The sequence below is a fragment of the Hypanus sabinus genome, chromosome 6, assembly GCF_030144855.1.
Source record: "Hypanus sabinus isolate sHypSab1 chromosome 6, sHypSab1.hap1, whole genome shotgun sequence".
NCBI lineage: Eukaryota > Metazoa > Chordata > Chondrichthyes > Myliobatiformes > Dasyatidae > Hypanus > Hypanus sabinus.
In genome coordinates, this window is record NC_082711.1 from 46,838,201 (window position 1) to 46,853,985 (window position 15,785).

At 40.4% G+C, this 15,785-nt stretch overlaps 1 protein-coding gene across 1 annotated transcript in view; it reads right to left on the reverse strand.

Annotated features, from left to right (window-relative positions):
* Positions 1–12,232: 12,232 nt before the first annotated feature.
* The window catches only part of myo3a (myosin IIIA), a 243,667-nt gene continuing 240,114 nt past the window's right edge, over positions 12,233–15,785 (reverse strand). The window contains exon 34 of the mRNA XM_059971447.1: positions 12,233–12,338. Coding sequence (XP_059827430.1) covers positions 12,233–12,338 — 106 coding nt within the window. The remainder of the gene's footprint in view (positions 12,339–15,785) is intronic.

A 15,785-nucleotide genomic window follows, 5' to 3' on the forward strand; every position in this document is an offset into this window, starting at 1 on the left:
ACAGTCCTCTTCCTCCTGAAATGAATCACCATCTCCCTGGTTTTGGCCGCATTCAGGAGCAAGTTATTCTTCTGACACCACTCCACAAACTTGTCCCTCAGTCCTCTGTACTCTGAACCAAGCCCATCTTTGATACGCCCAACCACCGCAGATTCATCAGAGAACTGCAAGTGACAAGACTCAGATTTTTACTGAAAGTCTGAGGTGTACGGTGTGAACAGAAACAGACAAAGGACAATCCCTTGTGCGCTCCAATGCCACTCACCAGCACCTCAGACAGAGAACTACCCAGCCGTACAAACTGGGGTCTATCCAGGAGATAGTGAATTTGTCTACACCCAGTCTTTGCAGCTTCTCACTCAGAAAAAAATGGCTGAATTGTACTGAAGGCTCTAGAGAAATAAAAAAAAATGTGATTCTCATATTGCCACCAGCATCATCCAGGTGGGAGTGAGCTCTCTGCAACAGGTGGACGATGGCATCATCCGTTCCCACAAGAGGTTGGTAGACAAACGGTAGAGGGTCAAATGAAGATCTCAACAGACAGGAGGTTTTCTCAGCCTGATAAAGATAACCAGGTGTGTTGCCTCCCAGGTACTAGGGTAGGGGATGCCTCAGATAGGGTGCAGAGTCTTCTGAAGGGAGAGGGTGAACAGCCAGAAGTCTTACAACACATTGGTACCAATGGCATAGGTAGAAAAAGGGAGGACGTCCTGAAGAGAGAATTCAGGGAGCTGGGTAGGAAGCTGAAAAGCAGGACCTTCAGTGTAGTAATATCAGGATGGCTGCCTGTGCCACATGCTAATGAGCATAAGAATAGCATGGTTGAGCATATTAATGCGTGGCTGAGAGACTGGTGTAGGGGGCAGGATTTTGTGTTCCTGGATCATTCAGGCATCTTCTGGGGGAATGTGCAACCTGTAGAAAAATGATGGGTTACCCCTGAACCCAAAAGGGTCCAATATCCTAGCAGACAGATTTAATAGAGCTGTTAGGGAGGGTTTAAACTAATTTGGCAGGGGGGTGGGAAGCAGAGCGATAGGATTGAGGAAGGGGAATACAGAAACAAATCAAAGACCGTGTGCAACAGACGTGCTAGAAAGGACAGGCAGGAGATGAGGCATAATCACAGCCAGAGGGATAAGTTACAGGGCAATAGAGGCACGGTGCAGTTAAAACAGAAAGCAACAAATACTGAACTGAAAGTGTTATATTTGAATGCATATAGCATAAGAAATAAAATGGATGATCTTGAAATTCAGCTACAGATTGGCAAATATGATGTTGTGGCCATTTCTAAAACTTGGCTAAAAGATGACTACCATTGGGAGCTGAACGTCCAAGGATATAGGGTATATTGGAAAGACAGATTAGTAGGGAGAGGAGTTGGTGTGGCCCTGTGTGTAAGAAGTAATATTAAATCATTAGAAAGGGATGACATGTGATTGAAAGGTGTAGAGTCTCTATGGGTTGAGTTAAGAAATGGCAAGGGTAAAAGGACCCTAACGGCAATTGTATACGGGCCTCCAAACAGCAGCTGGGGTATAGATTACAAATCACAGCAGGAGATAGAAAAGGTGTGTCACAGGGCAATGTCATGGTAATTGTTGGGGATTTTAACATGAAAGTGGATTGTGAAAACCAGGCCAGTGCTGGACCTCAGGAGAGAGAATTTGTAGAATGTCTAAAGGATAGCTTTTTAGAAAAACTTGTTGAGCCCACTAGGGGATCAGCTGTGCTGGATTAAATGTTATGCAACGATCCAGAGGTGATATGAGAGTTTAAGATTAAGGAACCCTTGGGGAATAGTGATCACAATATGATTGAGTTCACTTTGAAATTTGAGAAGGAGAAACTAAATTCTAATATGTTGGCATTCCAGTGGAATAAAGGGAATTACAATGGCATGAAAGGGAAGCTGGCCAAGGTTGACTGGAAGGGACAGAAGCAGGAAGACAGCAGAGCAGCAATGGATGGAGTTTCTGTGAAAAAATGAGAGAAGTGTAAGACAGATATATTCAAATAGGATGAAATTTTTGAATGGAAGTACACTACCATGGCTGACAAGCGAAGTCAGAGCCAAAGTAAAAGCAAAAGACAGGGCATACAAGGAAGCCAAAGCTAGAGAGAAGATAACACATTGGGAAATTTTTAAAAACTTGCAGAAGAAACTAAGAAGGTCATTAGGTAGGAAATGATGTGATGAATTATGAAAGGAAACTGGCGAATAATATCAAAGAAGATACTAGAAGCATGAAGTGTAGAAGAGAGTGAGGGAACATATAGGATCAATAGAAAATGACATTGGAGATATTGTAATGAAAAATGCAGAGATGGCAGAAGAACTGAATGTTCCTCAGAACATTCAATTCTGAGTATACACTGTGTATATATGTATACTCTTGTATACCCTGGAATTCAGAAGAATGAGAGGGGATCTGATTGAAACATATAAGATTATTAAGGGATTGGACACGCTGGAGGCAGGAAGCATGTTCCCGCTGATGGGTGAGTCCAGAACTAGAGGCTACAGTTTAAGAATAAGGGGTAGGCCATTTAGAACAGAGATGTGGAAAAACCTTTTCACCCAGAGAGTGGTGGATATGTGGAATGCTATGCCCCAGAAGGCAGTGGAGGCCAAGTCTCTGGGTGCTTTCAAGAGAGAGTTAGATATAGATAGTGGGGTCAAGGGATATGGGGAGAGGGCAGGAACAGGGTACTGATTGTGGATGGTCAGCCATGATCACAGTGAATGGCAGTGCTGGCTAGAAGGGCTGAATGGCCTACTCCTGCACCTACTGTCTATTGAATGCATATTTTGCATTGTTCTTCACAGTCAAAGACATTCGCAGTATACTGGACATTCAAGAATGTAAAGCAAGTGAAGTATGTGCAGTAAAAATTACAACTGAGAAGGTGCTCAGGAAGGTTAATGATCTAAGGGTGGATAAATCTCCTGAACCCGATGGAAGGCATTAACAATGATCTTTCAAGAATCGACAGATTCTGCCATTGTACCAGATGTCTAGAAAACTGCAAATGTTCCTTTACTATTCAGGAAGGTTGGGAGGTGGCAGAAAGGAAACTATAGACCTGTCAGGGATGAGACTATGGTGTACCTGGAGGCACATGACAAGATAGACCAAAGCCAGCATGGTTTCCTGAGAGGAAAATCCTGCCTGACTAACCTACTGCAAGGTTTTCAGGGAATTACAAGTAGTGTAGACAAAGGAGATGTAGTAGATGTGATGTACTTGGATTTTCAGAAGACCGTTGTCAAGGTGCCACACACGAGGCTGCTTAGCAAGTTAAGAGCCCGCGGAATTACAGGGGAGTTACAAGCTTAAGTGGAGAATTGGCCGATTGGCAGAAAACAGAGAGTGGGAATAAAGGGATCCTATTCTTGATTGCTGCCAGTTAACAGTGGAGTTCCACAGGGGTTCGGTGTTGGGACCGCTGATTTTTACAATTTTAGTATATGTGCTGCTGAAGCGAGCACAACCGCTGATTTTTACGATGTATGTCAATGATTTGGACTAGGGGATTAATGGATTTGTGGCTAAATTTGCTGATGATACAAAGATAGGTGGAGGAGCGGGTGTGCTGAGGAAATAGAGAGCCTGCAGAGAGACTTAGATAGTTTAGGGGAATGGGTGAAGAAGTGGCAAATGAAATACAATGTTGGAAAGTGTATGGTCATGCACTAATGAAATAAATCGGCAGACTAGTATTTAAATAGGTAGGGAATTCAAAATGCAGAGATGCAAAGGGACTTGGGAGTCCTTGTGCAGGATACCCAAAAGGTTAACCTCCAGGTTGAGTCAGTGGTGAAGAAGGTGAATACAATGATGGCAATCATTTCTAGAGGTATAGAATATAAGAACAGGGATGTGATGTTGAGGCTCTGTAAGGCACTCATGACACCACACTTGGAGTATTGTGTGTAGTGTTTGGCTCCCTATTTTAGAAAGGATATACTGACCTTGGAGAGAGTTCAGAAAAGATTCACAAGAGTGATTCCAGGAATGAAAGGGTTACCGTATGAGGAATATCCGGCAGCTCTTGGGCTGTATTCCCTGGAGTTCAGGAGAATGAGGGGGGGATCTCATAGAAACATTCTGAATGTTAAAAGGCCTGAACAGATTAGATATGGCAAAGTTATTTCCCATGGTAATGGAGTCTAGGACAAGAGGCCATGACTTCAGGATTGAAGGAGGTCTACTTAGAACAGAGATGCGGAGAAATTACTTTAGTCGGAGGGTGTTCAGTCTGTGGAATTTGTTGCCACGAGCAGCTGTGGAGGCCAAGGCATTGGGTGTATTTAAGGCAAGATAGATAGGTTCTTGTTTAGGCAGGGCATCAAAGGTATGGAAGAAGGCCGGGGAGTGGGGGTGACTGGAAAAATTGGATCAGCCTATGATTGAATGGTGGAAAAGACTCGATGGGCTGACTGGTCTGCTCTTGCTTCTATATCTTATGGTCTTATTTGCCGTCCAAGGTAAATCAGGACCAGCATCACCAGCACCTTTATCACATGAAATGTGAGGGCAATTGGTCTGAATCTATTTCCACCATAACGCTTGGTAGTGCATTCAAAACACACTCCACACTCTGTGTGAAAAATCTACTCAGCTCATCTCCTCCACTTACCTTAAAAAACACTATCTTGCCATATTAGGTGTGGACATAGAATATAAGAGTTGGAATGCTGCGTTGCAAGTCTGCAAAATGCTGATTAAGCTGTGCTTCGAGTATCATGTGTTGTTCTAGTCACCACACTATAGGAGGGATGTGATTGTGCTACTGAGAGTATAGAGGGGATTCTCCATGATGTTGCCCAGACTTCAGTTTTGGCAGATATTGGATAAGCTAGATTTCTCTTCCCTGGAGCAAAGGATGCTGAGAGGTGACCAGATACAGGCACATTATGTTATGAGCATCTGATAATGTCGATAGTCAAAATATTTCTCTATGATAGCATTATCAAAATAAATGGAACAGGTTGAAGGTGAGAGGAAGAACTTTTAAAGGGAATTGGAGAGGTTTTTTAACACAGAGAAGTTAATATCTTGTTACCAAAGTAGGTGGTGGAATCTGATACAATCACTATGTTTAAGAGGAATTTATTCAAACATAGAAAGATAGAGTTCTTATGCAGGCAAATGTGATTAATATACCCAAGTAAAGAGATCTACATGGGTCTGATGGGCCGAAGGGATTCTTTTTTAGCTGTATGTTAAATTTGATTCTATGACTTGATGAGATATAGAAAAGAGCTACTTGGGCTATTTGGAAAATTCCTTGAGCAAGGAACAAGAGGAGGTGTGACTCTTCAGGAAGGGAAGGTGGGAGAACAACAAACATCACTGAATAGTCAGTTATAGAAAGGGTGAACAGCTTTAAGTTCCTGGGTGTTTACATCACAGAGGATCTATCTTGGGCCCAACACAATGATTCAAGCATGAAGGAGGCACATCAGCAGCTCTGCTTTGTTAGGAGCCTGAGGAAATTTGATATATTACCAATGGCATGCAGATTTCTACATATGTACAGTGAGACGCATTTTGACTGGTTGTATCACTGCCTATTATGGAGGCACAAGGTAAAAAGAGGCCGTGGAGGGTTTAAGACTCAGCTAGCTCCATAATGGACACAAACATTTCCACTATTGAGGACATCTTCAAGAAGTAGTGCCGCAAGTAGATGGCATCCATATTAAGGACCCTCACCATCTTGGACATACCCTCTTCCTGTTACTAGCATGAGGGAGGAGGTATGGCCAATATTTTAGGAACAGCTTTTTCTCCTCCTCCATCAAGTTTCTTATTGGTCCATGAGCCCTTGAATACAACCTTGTTATTCTGCTTTTGCCTTATTTAGTTATTTTTGCCACATAGTAATTTTTATGTCTGACACAAAACAACAATTTTCATGGGATCTGTCAGGGATAGTTAACCTGATTCTGATCTTGACAACATGGGAAATGGAGTCCAGGCACAAAACTACAGCCTAAGGTCTTCGGGCAAGATCTCATATACTTCAGTTGTGACAGCTTTGATACACCTCAACCTTTGGGTACTTTATTCATTAGGGAAGTCTGGAGGGGCAAAGTTTGGCTTCTTTCCACAGGTTTCCATTAAGCGATTGCTGCCGGGAATGTCACTGCTGAGGCACCCATGAATAAGCAGGTTAGCAGCTGAGTGCTGTATTAAACATTCCCAGTTATGTTGTGGACCTGACAAAGTCTTTGCACAGTCATTTCTGCAGCTGCACTATATCAGCAGAACATCCCTTTAAATAATAGGAAGAGTAACACTGTTACACTGTGCTCAATGAACAAAGGCAATGCTTCCACTTGGCTTTCATAGATTTGACAAAATCGTTTGATGCAGTAGATCGCTAAGCTTTCTGGCGTATCCTATCAAGACATGGCTGCCCTCACAAGTACTTATGAATACCAAGGCTACTGCCAGACACAATCTTCAGCAATGGTGGCGCTGAATCAGAACCCTTCACTGTCAAGATGGGAGTCAAGCAGGGCAACATCACTGTGCCCATCCTATACGCCATCTATATTGCAGCCTTCCTTCACCTCATTGGTCAAGACCAGCCACAGGGAATCCCAGTTGTGTATAGAACAGACAACAGGCTTTTCATCCTCAACCGGTTCAAGGCCTGGAATAAGGTCAACATCACCAGTATCAAGGAGCTTCAGTACGAGAATGCCAACACCATTGCAGCATGATCTGAAGAAGATGTCCAATATATCCTAAGTGTCTTTGGCCAATGCATTTAGCGCCCTGGGCCTTACTTTCCTTATGAAAATGACACAGGACCACTCATTAACTAGAGCCCTCTTAAAGGTTGACGATACCATACTTGAAAATGTAGACTACTTTCCCCACCTTGGCAATATTTTCTCCTCAAAATCAGATACTGACGCCTCAACCATCACCTTAGGAGTGCTAGTGGAGCCTGTGCAGGATTAAGGAAAAAAGTCTTTGAAGACTGTGACCTACAGGTTCCAGATGCACTAACATCAGCATCCTGGAGAAGGCCAACATGAGTAGCATTTCCAGCATGCTAAGCATTACCAACTCTAATGGAAAAGTCATGTCTTCTGTATAGCCAACTCACATCTCCCCAAACAGATCCTTAACTCCCAGTTAAAGGAAGGCTAGTAAGCCCCTTGTGGATAAAGAAAACATTTCAAAGATAACATCAAAATCAGCCTGATGAAATTCAACATTACATCTGAAAACCGGGAAAACATTGTACTCAATAGATGCCCCTGGAGGAAATCTGTTCAAGAGGGAGCTGTGTTACTCCGCTGTGCTAGAGAGAACAAGCAGCAGCTGCAAAAGGAGAGACTGGAGAGCCAAAGGACCACAGCCACCACTTACTTTTACCCACGCTGCACCAGAATATGTGGATCCCAGATCGGCCTCTACAACAGCTTGAGGAACCAGCAATTGACAACCCTTTAGGAGAACATCTTACCCAACCCCATTAGTTCAATGGTGGTTATAATTTACATCTTATCATGCAATTTACACAAGCAAGAATCAAAATAGGTGCTATATAATAATGCTGTGATGAGGTGGGTGTATGATTTTGTGATAAAATGTCGATCCCACTGATATGAAAAGTACATAGATTTGTTGATTTTCATGATGGTCAATATTTCACCTGAAAATAATCACTAATAGATTTTGACCTTATAGTTGAGCTTTGACGTCATTGCTTGACTTTTCAAACAACTCATATTCTCAGAGCATATTTTAATTCCAATTAGCTCTTTTGTAAGAGGTTTTGTGAAAGCAATGTCTTTGCGTTTCTTTAATGACAGGGGTTAGTTAATTCCCATGATACTCTCAGTGCACTAAGTGCCAAGAATATCACAATGACTGAAGACCCAATCTTGTGGTATTGAGTGAAATCAGCCCAGTGGGGAGCTGCTGCAGCCAACATACAATTACATACTGACCACATAATCAGCTCACTCTCTCGTTTTTTTTTCAGACATAGTCTCTGATTGTACTACAATCATCTCACTGCCTTCTAAGCTGACAATGAAATTGACTCATTTACTGCATAATTATACAGTAAAACAGTTTGCTATGTTCAAAATGCAAGCACAATCCTTAATGTAAAAATTCACAATGTATAAAATGTGCTTCCATAAATTAAGATAAGCAACTTCTTTAAGCAATCAAAACTATTCATTAAAGCTTTGATTTTTTTAAAGTATGAAAGTCTAATGTATATAATGGAGATGAGAGATTTACAGCCTCCAATTGATGTAAAGGTTGATGGCTGTAACACTGCATTACACTACATTTCACATAAGGGTATTGAGAAGAATAACCATTTGGTCAGATTTACAGCTTGTCGAGGGTGGAATCATCCTGTTTAAGGAGATCTGGAGCCTGAAAGGGGTAGCACAGTGGAACGTCTAGTAAAATTGTTTCCTCACATGGCCAGAGACTGGGGTCCACTCCTGAATTCAGGTACTATCTACATGGAGTTTGCATGTACCCTCCATGATGGCTTGGGTTTCCTCTTGGTACTCCATTTTCCTCCCACACTCAAAGGTGAGCAGGTTAACCACTACAAATTGCTCCTCCTGTGTAGATGAGACTCTATGCATGTTGGTAAGGGGGCATGGAGGGATGAGTTGGTAAGAATATGGGGAGGATAAACAACAACACAAACCTGTTGCTCAAGGACAGCAAGACCAAGGAGCTGGTTATTGTCTTCGGGAGGAGGAAACCAAAGGTCCATGAGCTGGTCCCCACTGGAGAAACAGAGGTGGCGAGTGTCAGCAATTTCTAAATCCTCCGTGTTAGCTTTTCAGAGGTTATGACGGGTCCAGTACATAAGTGCAATTACAAGGAAAGCATGGCAATGCCTCTATTCAGCATAATATTTATAACTTTGACAAACTTCTATAGATATCTGGTGAAGAGTATTGATTGGCTGCATCACAGCCTGGTATGGAAACACCAATGCCCTTAAACAGAACATCCTACAAAAACAAATGGATATGGCCCAGTCTATCATAGGTAAAGCCCTCCCCAGCACTGAGCACATCTACAGGGAGTATTGTCACAGGAAAGCAGCATCCATCATCAGGGACCTGCACTGCCTAGGTCATGCTCTCTTCTCACTGCTGCCATTAGGAACAGAGCACAGGAGCTTCAGGACTCACATTCCACCATTCAGGAACAGTTATTACTCCACAAACGTCAGGCTCTTGAACCAAAGGGATAACTTCACTCAGCTTCGCTTGCCTCATCACTGAAATGTTCTCACAATCTAGGCAATCTCACTTTCAAGGACCCTTCATTTCATGGTCTCAACATTTATGGCTTATTTTTTATTATTATTATTTCTTTGGTTTTGTTTTTGCACAACATGTTGTCTTTTGCACACTGGTTGAATACCCAGTTTGTGCAGGCTGTCATTGATTCTATTATGGTTATTCTTCCATTATGGATTTATTGATAATGCAGGAGAAAATGAAGCTCAGCACTGTGTATAATGACATATATGTATCTGCTTTGATAATAAATTTTCTTTAAACCTTGAAAAATGTTGGATTGATAGTTGGAATGGTCCATTGGTTTGAAGGGCCTTTGTCTGTCTGCATCTCTCAATAAGTCTGTAAACTCTGTAAGAGCTTTGTACTTTAGATTGGGCTGGATTGTACTCATCTTCAGTGGGTGCTTCTCTAGAGAAATGTTGGGTAACTGCCTTGCACATTTGATGCAGTTTCTGACTGCTGTACTTGGCAAACCAGAAGGTCAGAGGTCCAATCTACCATTTCACTGCTCATCTCACCCATGGCAGAGCACCAGCCTACATACCTGAGGCCAGAGGGGGTGGATGCACTTCGTGTTTGGACTTTCAACTTTATGCCAGGATGTTTGGTATGTTATTTGGTAACCAAGCTTGATTGGGAAATAAACGCACATCTTGATGAAGGGTCTCAGTCCAAAAGAATCCTGCTGAAGAGTCTTGTCCTGAAAAATTAACAGTTCATTTTCCTCCATAACTGCTGCCTGTACATCTGAGTTCTTCCATCTTTTAGTGTGTGTTGATGTAGATGTCTGGCTTGTTTTGTTTTGCTATACCTTACTTCATCTTGATTATTCTAATTAATTTATAATACTCCAAGGTGATTTTAAATTAACATAATAAGTTTATTAAAATAATTTTGATACATTGAATTTTTTTAAAAACCTGTTTGAACAAGCAGACACTTCATTGCTATCTACAGCCTTCTCAGTGGAAGCTGAGCTGAAGATGACTGACTGCAGATCTTTAAAAAGTAAATGTGTCTATGGGTAAAGCCTGAGGTCTGCTGTCTGAGCCAATTCAGCCACAATCTCATCCTTTTTTAAAAACATTTCTTCATGGTATATTGCATCAATGGAAAGGAGAGCAATTACTTACCATCCCTAAAAGCTCCCCTGACAATTTCCAAGGGCAGTTTAGTAAACTACATTGATAGATTGCAGTCACTTATGGATCAGGACACATAAGAATGTTAGGTTTCATTTTTGATTGTCATGAGTGAAACAAATGAGTTTTAATGGCAATCCTGAGGTTTAATAGTGCTCCATTACTGACGTTAACATTTTGTTGCAGATTTATTCATTTGAATTTGTTCTTTGGCTGCAATTAAAACGTTTAAAATTACGGATCTGGAGAAATAATCCACACCTTTGAGGACAAGTTCAGTAACTTACTCTGCTACAAAAGGTTTTATAGAATATAGAACATTACAGCACAACACAAGCCACCATTTTAGCCTACTCTACAATCAATCTAACCCTTCCCTCCCATATAGCTCTCTGGCATCTATTATCCTGGTACTTCACTGAACTGAAAGGGATCTACACATTCAGTATATCTGTTCTCACGTCTGGGTGATGAAAAGTGTTCATTATTAAAATCTGGAACAAGAATAAAGATTTGCGTGTGACTAATGACTATTTATTATCTACTCTCCATTGTGCGTCTAGTATCAGATTTTCTCCAAAGTTACTTGATAGAGGAAGGGTTATCAGAATAAAGGCATGCTCAGAATATTTAGCTCACAAGAAGACTACTTGGGAAGAAGTTAGACAGCAGGGATTGTGATTCTCCTCAGATTCTCAGAACAGTGCACAACTACTCCACCGATTGCTTCTCCAAAAACAAGAAGACTTCCACCCCAGTCTCCCCAATGTGTGCAATGAAATTGCAGAAATAATGTTGTCAACATGCAGTTATCTCACCTGATCTTCTGTTCGTGTAAGCCTGCTACACATAAGTTAGTGTTCGTGTTTCTTCCATTACAAGAGTACCTTCATTGTAAAACTATGAGTTGGGTTTGATGACCTGTGAACATGCCAATACTTATCTTATCCAGAGTATGATTTTAAAATAACTTTGAATTATTGGAGGATATCAAAACAACTAATTATTGAATAAAATATCACCAGTTCTGTCTGATGTCACTGTAAAATAAAGCAAGTTTAGATTTTGTCATTCTCAGACATTGTATTGCATCTGAATATTTAAAATGTAGAAGATTGTGTTCTGTATCATGTTTTGGGGTTATAATGGGGAGTTAAATCACTGCTCACTCACATCATTAGTGATTACTAAATAATGGACTTGAAAATAAATGCCTTCTGTAAATAATTGATCCCTCATACCAAAATGCTTCAAACATTTTCTATAGTTTACTGAATACCTTTGTATTGCATTAACATATTTATATGTGTGTGTGTGTGTGTCTGTGTGTTTTAGTTAAAGAAAGACATGTAGAGATTCTTTGTTTTCTGACACATCAGAGAGGATCATCCTAAGTATGGCATAGCATGGGACACATTATTAACTAAAAAGTTAAAATTTATTTCTTCTTTCCATTGATGTTTCATACTTATATTGCTGTAATATGAGTCAGCTGGCTTCATTTCCTATCTATTTTTGAAATATCAACATATATCAATATTTGGCTTTATATTTTAACAAAGAGCATTAATTATGATCTTCAAAAGATCCAACATACATTTTAAACACAAAATATTTTACCTCCTGTGTCTGGAATACTTTTAAGGAAACTACAAATGCAAATTTTTAATACTGTTCAAGTTGACCTATGTACTGCAGTTGACTTTTAGTGGTACTAGAAATTTGTTTTAATAGTACTCAAGGCAATGGGTTCCATGATCATAAACTAGCAAGGCTCAATGAGACGATTCCTTTGGGAGGTTTTACGAAGCAGTTTTCTATAGTCATATGGATTATCTTCATCTTGAATTTCTTCTTGTAGAATGGATGTGCTGAGGATTAAAGTCAAATGTAATAATTAGCAATACTTTTTTGCTGGAAAATATACCAATATATTTAAAATGCTTTATCTTCCTGCAACTCTGCATGAGTTGACCTCAATAAACTACTTTGCAAAATTATATTCCTTCACATTTCTGATTTCTTGGGAAGATTACGCATTGAACATTAATGCCACAATAGGTAAACAGGTGTTGTTTGCAAACATCATGAAAATGATTTACAAAAGGGAATTTTGTCCAGTAAGCACTTCCATTAACTTGAATTGCAATGGGAAATATAAACAGAGCATAAGAGGCAACAGTATGAATGTAATTAGGATAGAAATGAACTAAGTAACTTACTTTCTCTGTGCTCAGTCTAATTCAATAATAATGCCCACTTGAAAAAGAAGCAGTGCTGACTAGTCACAGTATTTTGTAATTTTTGCCCATGTCATTATTGGTCATGTTTCATGGTTGTCTCACTCAGTGGTACGGATAAACGGAAATGGCAAAAAAAAAAGAGCAAATTAAGGCTGAATTTTGTAGTACAGCATGATAGAAAATGAAGACTGCTTTCAGAATCTGCTTTTAGGTGCAATGGTATGTTTGGTACTGGTATGCAGGGGTAGAAAATAAATACAGAACTCCTCAAACAACAACACCAGCAAGTTACAAAGTATATGTTTAAAGGAAGGAAAACAGAAGAGTAATAATTTGCTATTAAACACATCATAACCAGTAACACTGGACAAGAAAGCATCCCAAAGGATTAGTTGTTTCTGATTTGTTCGGGAATTTGAATTTAAGAAACAAAATGAAATACAATCCAGCACAGCGCTTTCGATTTCCACGATAATCTGAGAGAACTGAAAACATTTGGAAGGGTATATTGAAATGTAAATAACGGTGATGTTATTGACACATTAGCTGCTTAGAACCATAGTACCATAGAACATTACAACACAGAAACAGGCCTTTTGGCCGTTCTTGGCTGTGCCAAACCATTTTTCTGCCTAGTCCCACTGACCTGCACCTGGGCTATATCCCTCCAAACCCCTCTCATCCATATACCTGTCCAAGTATTTCTTAAATGTCAAAAGTGAGCCCGCATTCACCACTTCATCTGGCAGCTCATTCCACACTCCCACCACTCTCTGCGGGAAGAAGCCCCTCCCCCCATGTTCCCTTTAAACTTTTCCCCCATCACCCTTAACCGATGACCCCTGTTTTTTTTTGTCCCCTGGCCTCAGTGGAAAAAGCCTGCTTGCATTCACTCTAATGCCAATCATCACCATTTTATACCCATCATACACCTCTATCAAATCACCCCTCATTCTCCTATGCTCCAGGGAATAAAGTCCTAACCTACTTAACCTTTCTCTGTAACTCAGTTTCTCATCCTTGTAATCCTTGCAACATCCTTGTAAACCTTCTCTGCACTCTTTCAACCTTACTAATATCCTTCCTGTAATTAGGTGACCAAAACTGCACACAATACTCCAAATTCGGTCTCACCAATGTCTTATACAACCTCACCATTACATTCAAACTCTTATACTCAATACTTTGATTTATAAAGGCCAATGTACCAAAAGCTCTCTTTACGACCCTATCTACTTGTGACACCACTTTTAGGGAATTATGTATCTGTACTCCCAGATCCCTCTGTTCTACTGCACTCCTCAGTGTCCTACCATTTACCTTGTATGTTCTACCTTGGTTTGACCTTCCGAAGTGCAATACCTCACACTTGTCCGCATAAACTCCATTACCATCTTTCAGCTCATTCCTCCAACTGGTCTAAATCCCTCTGCAAGCTTTGTAAACCTTCCTCTCTGTTCACTACACCTCCAATCTTTGTATCATCAGCAAATTTGCTGATCCAATTTGCCACATTATCATCCAGATCACTGATCTAGATGACAAATAACAATGGACCCAGCACTGATCCCTGTGGCACACCACTAGTCACAGGCCTCCACTCAGAGTAGCAATCCTCCACTCCCACTCTCTGGCTTCTTCCATTGAGCCAATGTCTAATCCAATTTACTACCTCTCCATGTATACCTAGCGACTGAATCTTCCTAACTAACCTCTCATGCGGGACCTTGTCAAAGGCCTTATTGAAGTCCATGTATACTTCATCCACTTTCCTGGTAACTTCCTTGAAAAACTCTAATAGATTGGTTAAACATGACCTACCATGCACAAAGCCATGCTGACTTTTTCTAGTAAGTCCCTGTCTATCCAAATACTTGTAGATCCTATCTCTTAGTATTCCTTCCAACAATTTACCTACTACCAATGTCAAACTTACCGGCCTATAATTTCCCAGCTTTCTTTTTGAGCCTTTTTTAAACAACTGAACTACATGAGTTATCCTCCAATCCTCCGGCACCTGACCCGTGAATATTGACATTTTAAATATTTCTGCCAGGGCCCCTGCAATTTCAACATTAATCTCCTTCAAGGTCCAAGGGAATACCCTGTCAAGTCCTGGGGATTTATCTGCTCTGATTTGCCTCAAGACAGCAAGCACCTCCTCCTCTTTAATCTGTATAAGTTCCATGACATCCCTACTTGTTTGCCTTGTTTCCATAGACTCCATTCCATTGCTAAATAGGAATTCTGGTTAGTATTATCAAAGAGGTGAAATAAAATTTAAAATTTAAAGCTGTCTCTTTTTTTGAAAAGTTTTGTACCGAGCTCCTCTTTTTCAGCTGGTAAGTCGAGTTATTGTACACAAAAATAGCTATTGCATTCACTTTTCAAATAGGTGCTCTAGCAGCAGGGTGTTAGAGTCAGTAGAGGTCCACCCTGGTTGGTCAAATATTACTTCAATTGTATTTTAGACCAAATGTAAATGAGAGGAGAGAGGAAAATAAATGTTTGGCTAATCTAATGTTGATGCTGAATTCAAACAAATTGTGGCCTAGGTTATAAATTGAATCAATTAGAACAAGAAATGGATAGTTATATTTAACACCACCTTAGAATGAAAAGTTACTTAGTTGTCCCAAAGGACATTGTTCAAAATATATATAGGTTTTAGAAATGCAGCATGGTAACAGGCATTTCCAGCCCAAAAAGTCCATGCCTCCTAATCACACCCATGCAAACAATTAACCTATTACCCGTATATTATTTGAATGTGAAAGAAACTGGAGTGCCCATTAGAAACCCTTGCTGTTAGGGGAGAATGTACAATCTCCTTACAGAGTAGCAGGATTTGAACCCGGCATCGGCACTGTAATAGTGTTACTTTAACTGCTATGCTACCAGGCCACAATAAATATCTTACTGTTCCCATAAAATCTGACCTTTACTCTATGATAAGTGTAGAGAGAAAAGGCCAAGATTAGGGGTGGAGGTAGGTAGAGTGAAAATGTCACACAAGTCTAAAAGGTGTACAAGGGACTCCTGGCAATGCCAGGGTGTAACTCATTGAAAGCTTCA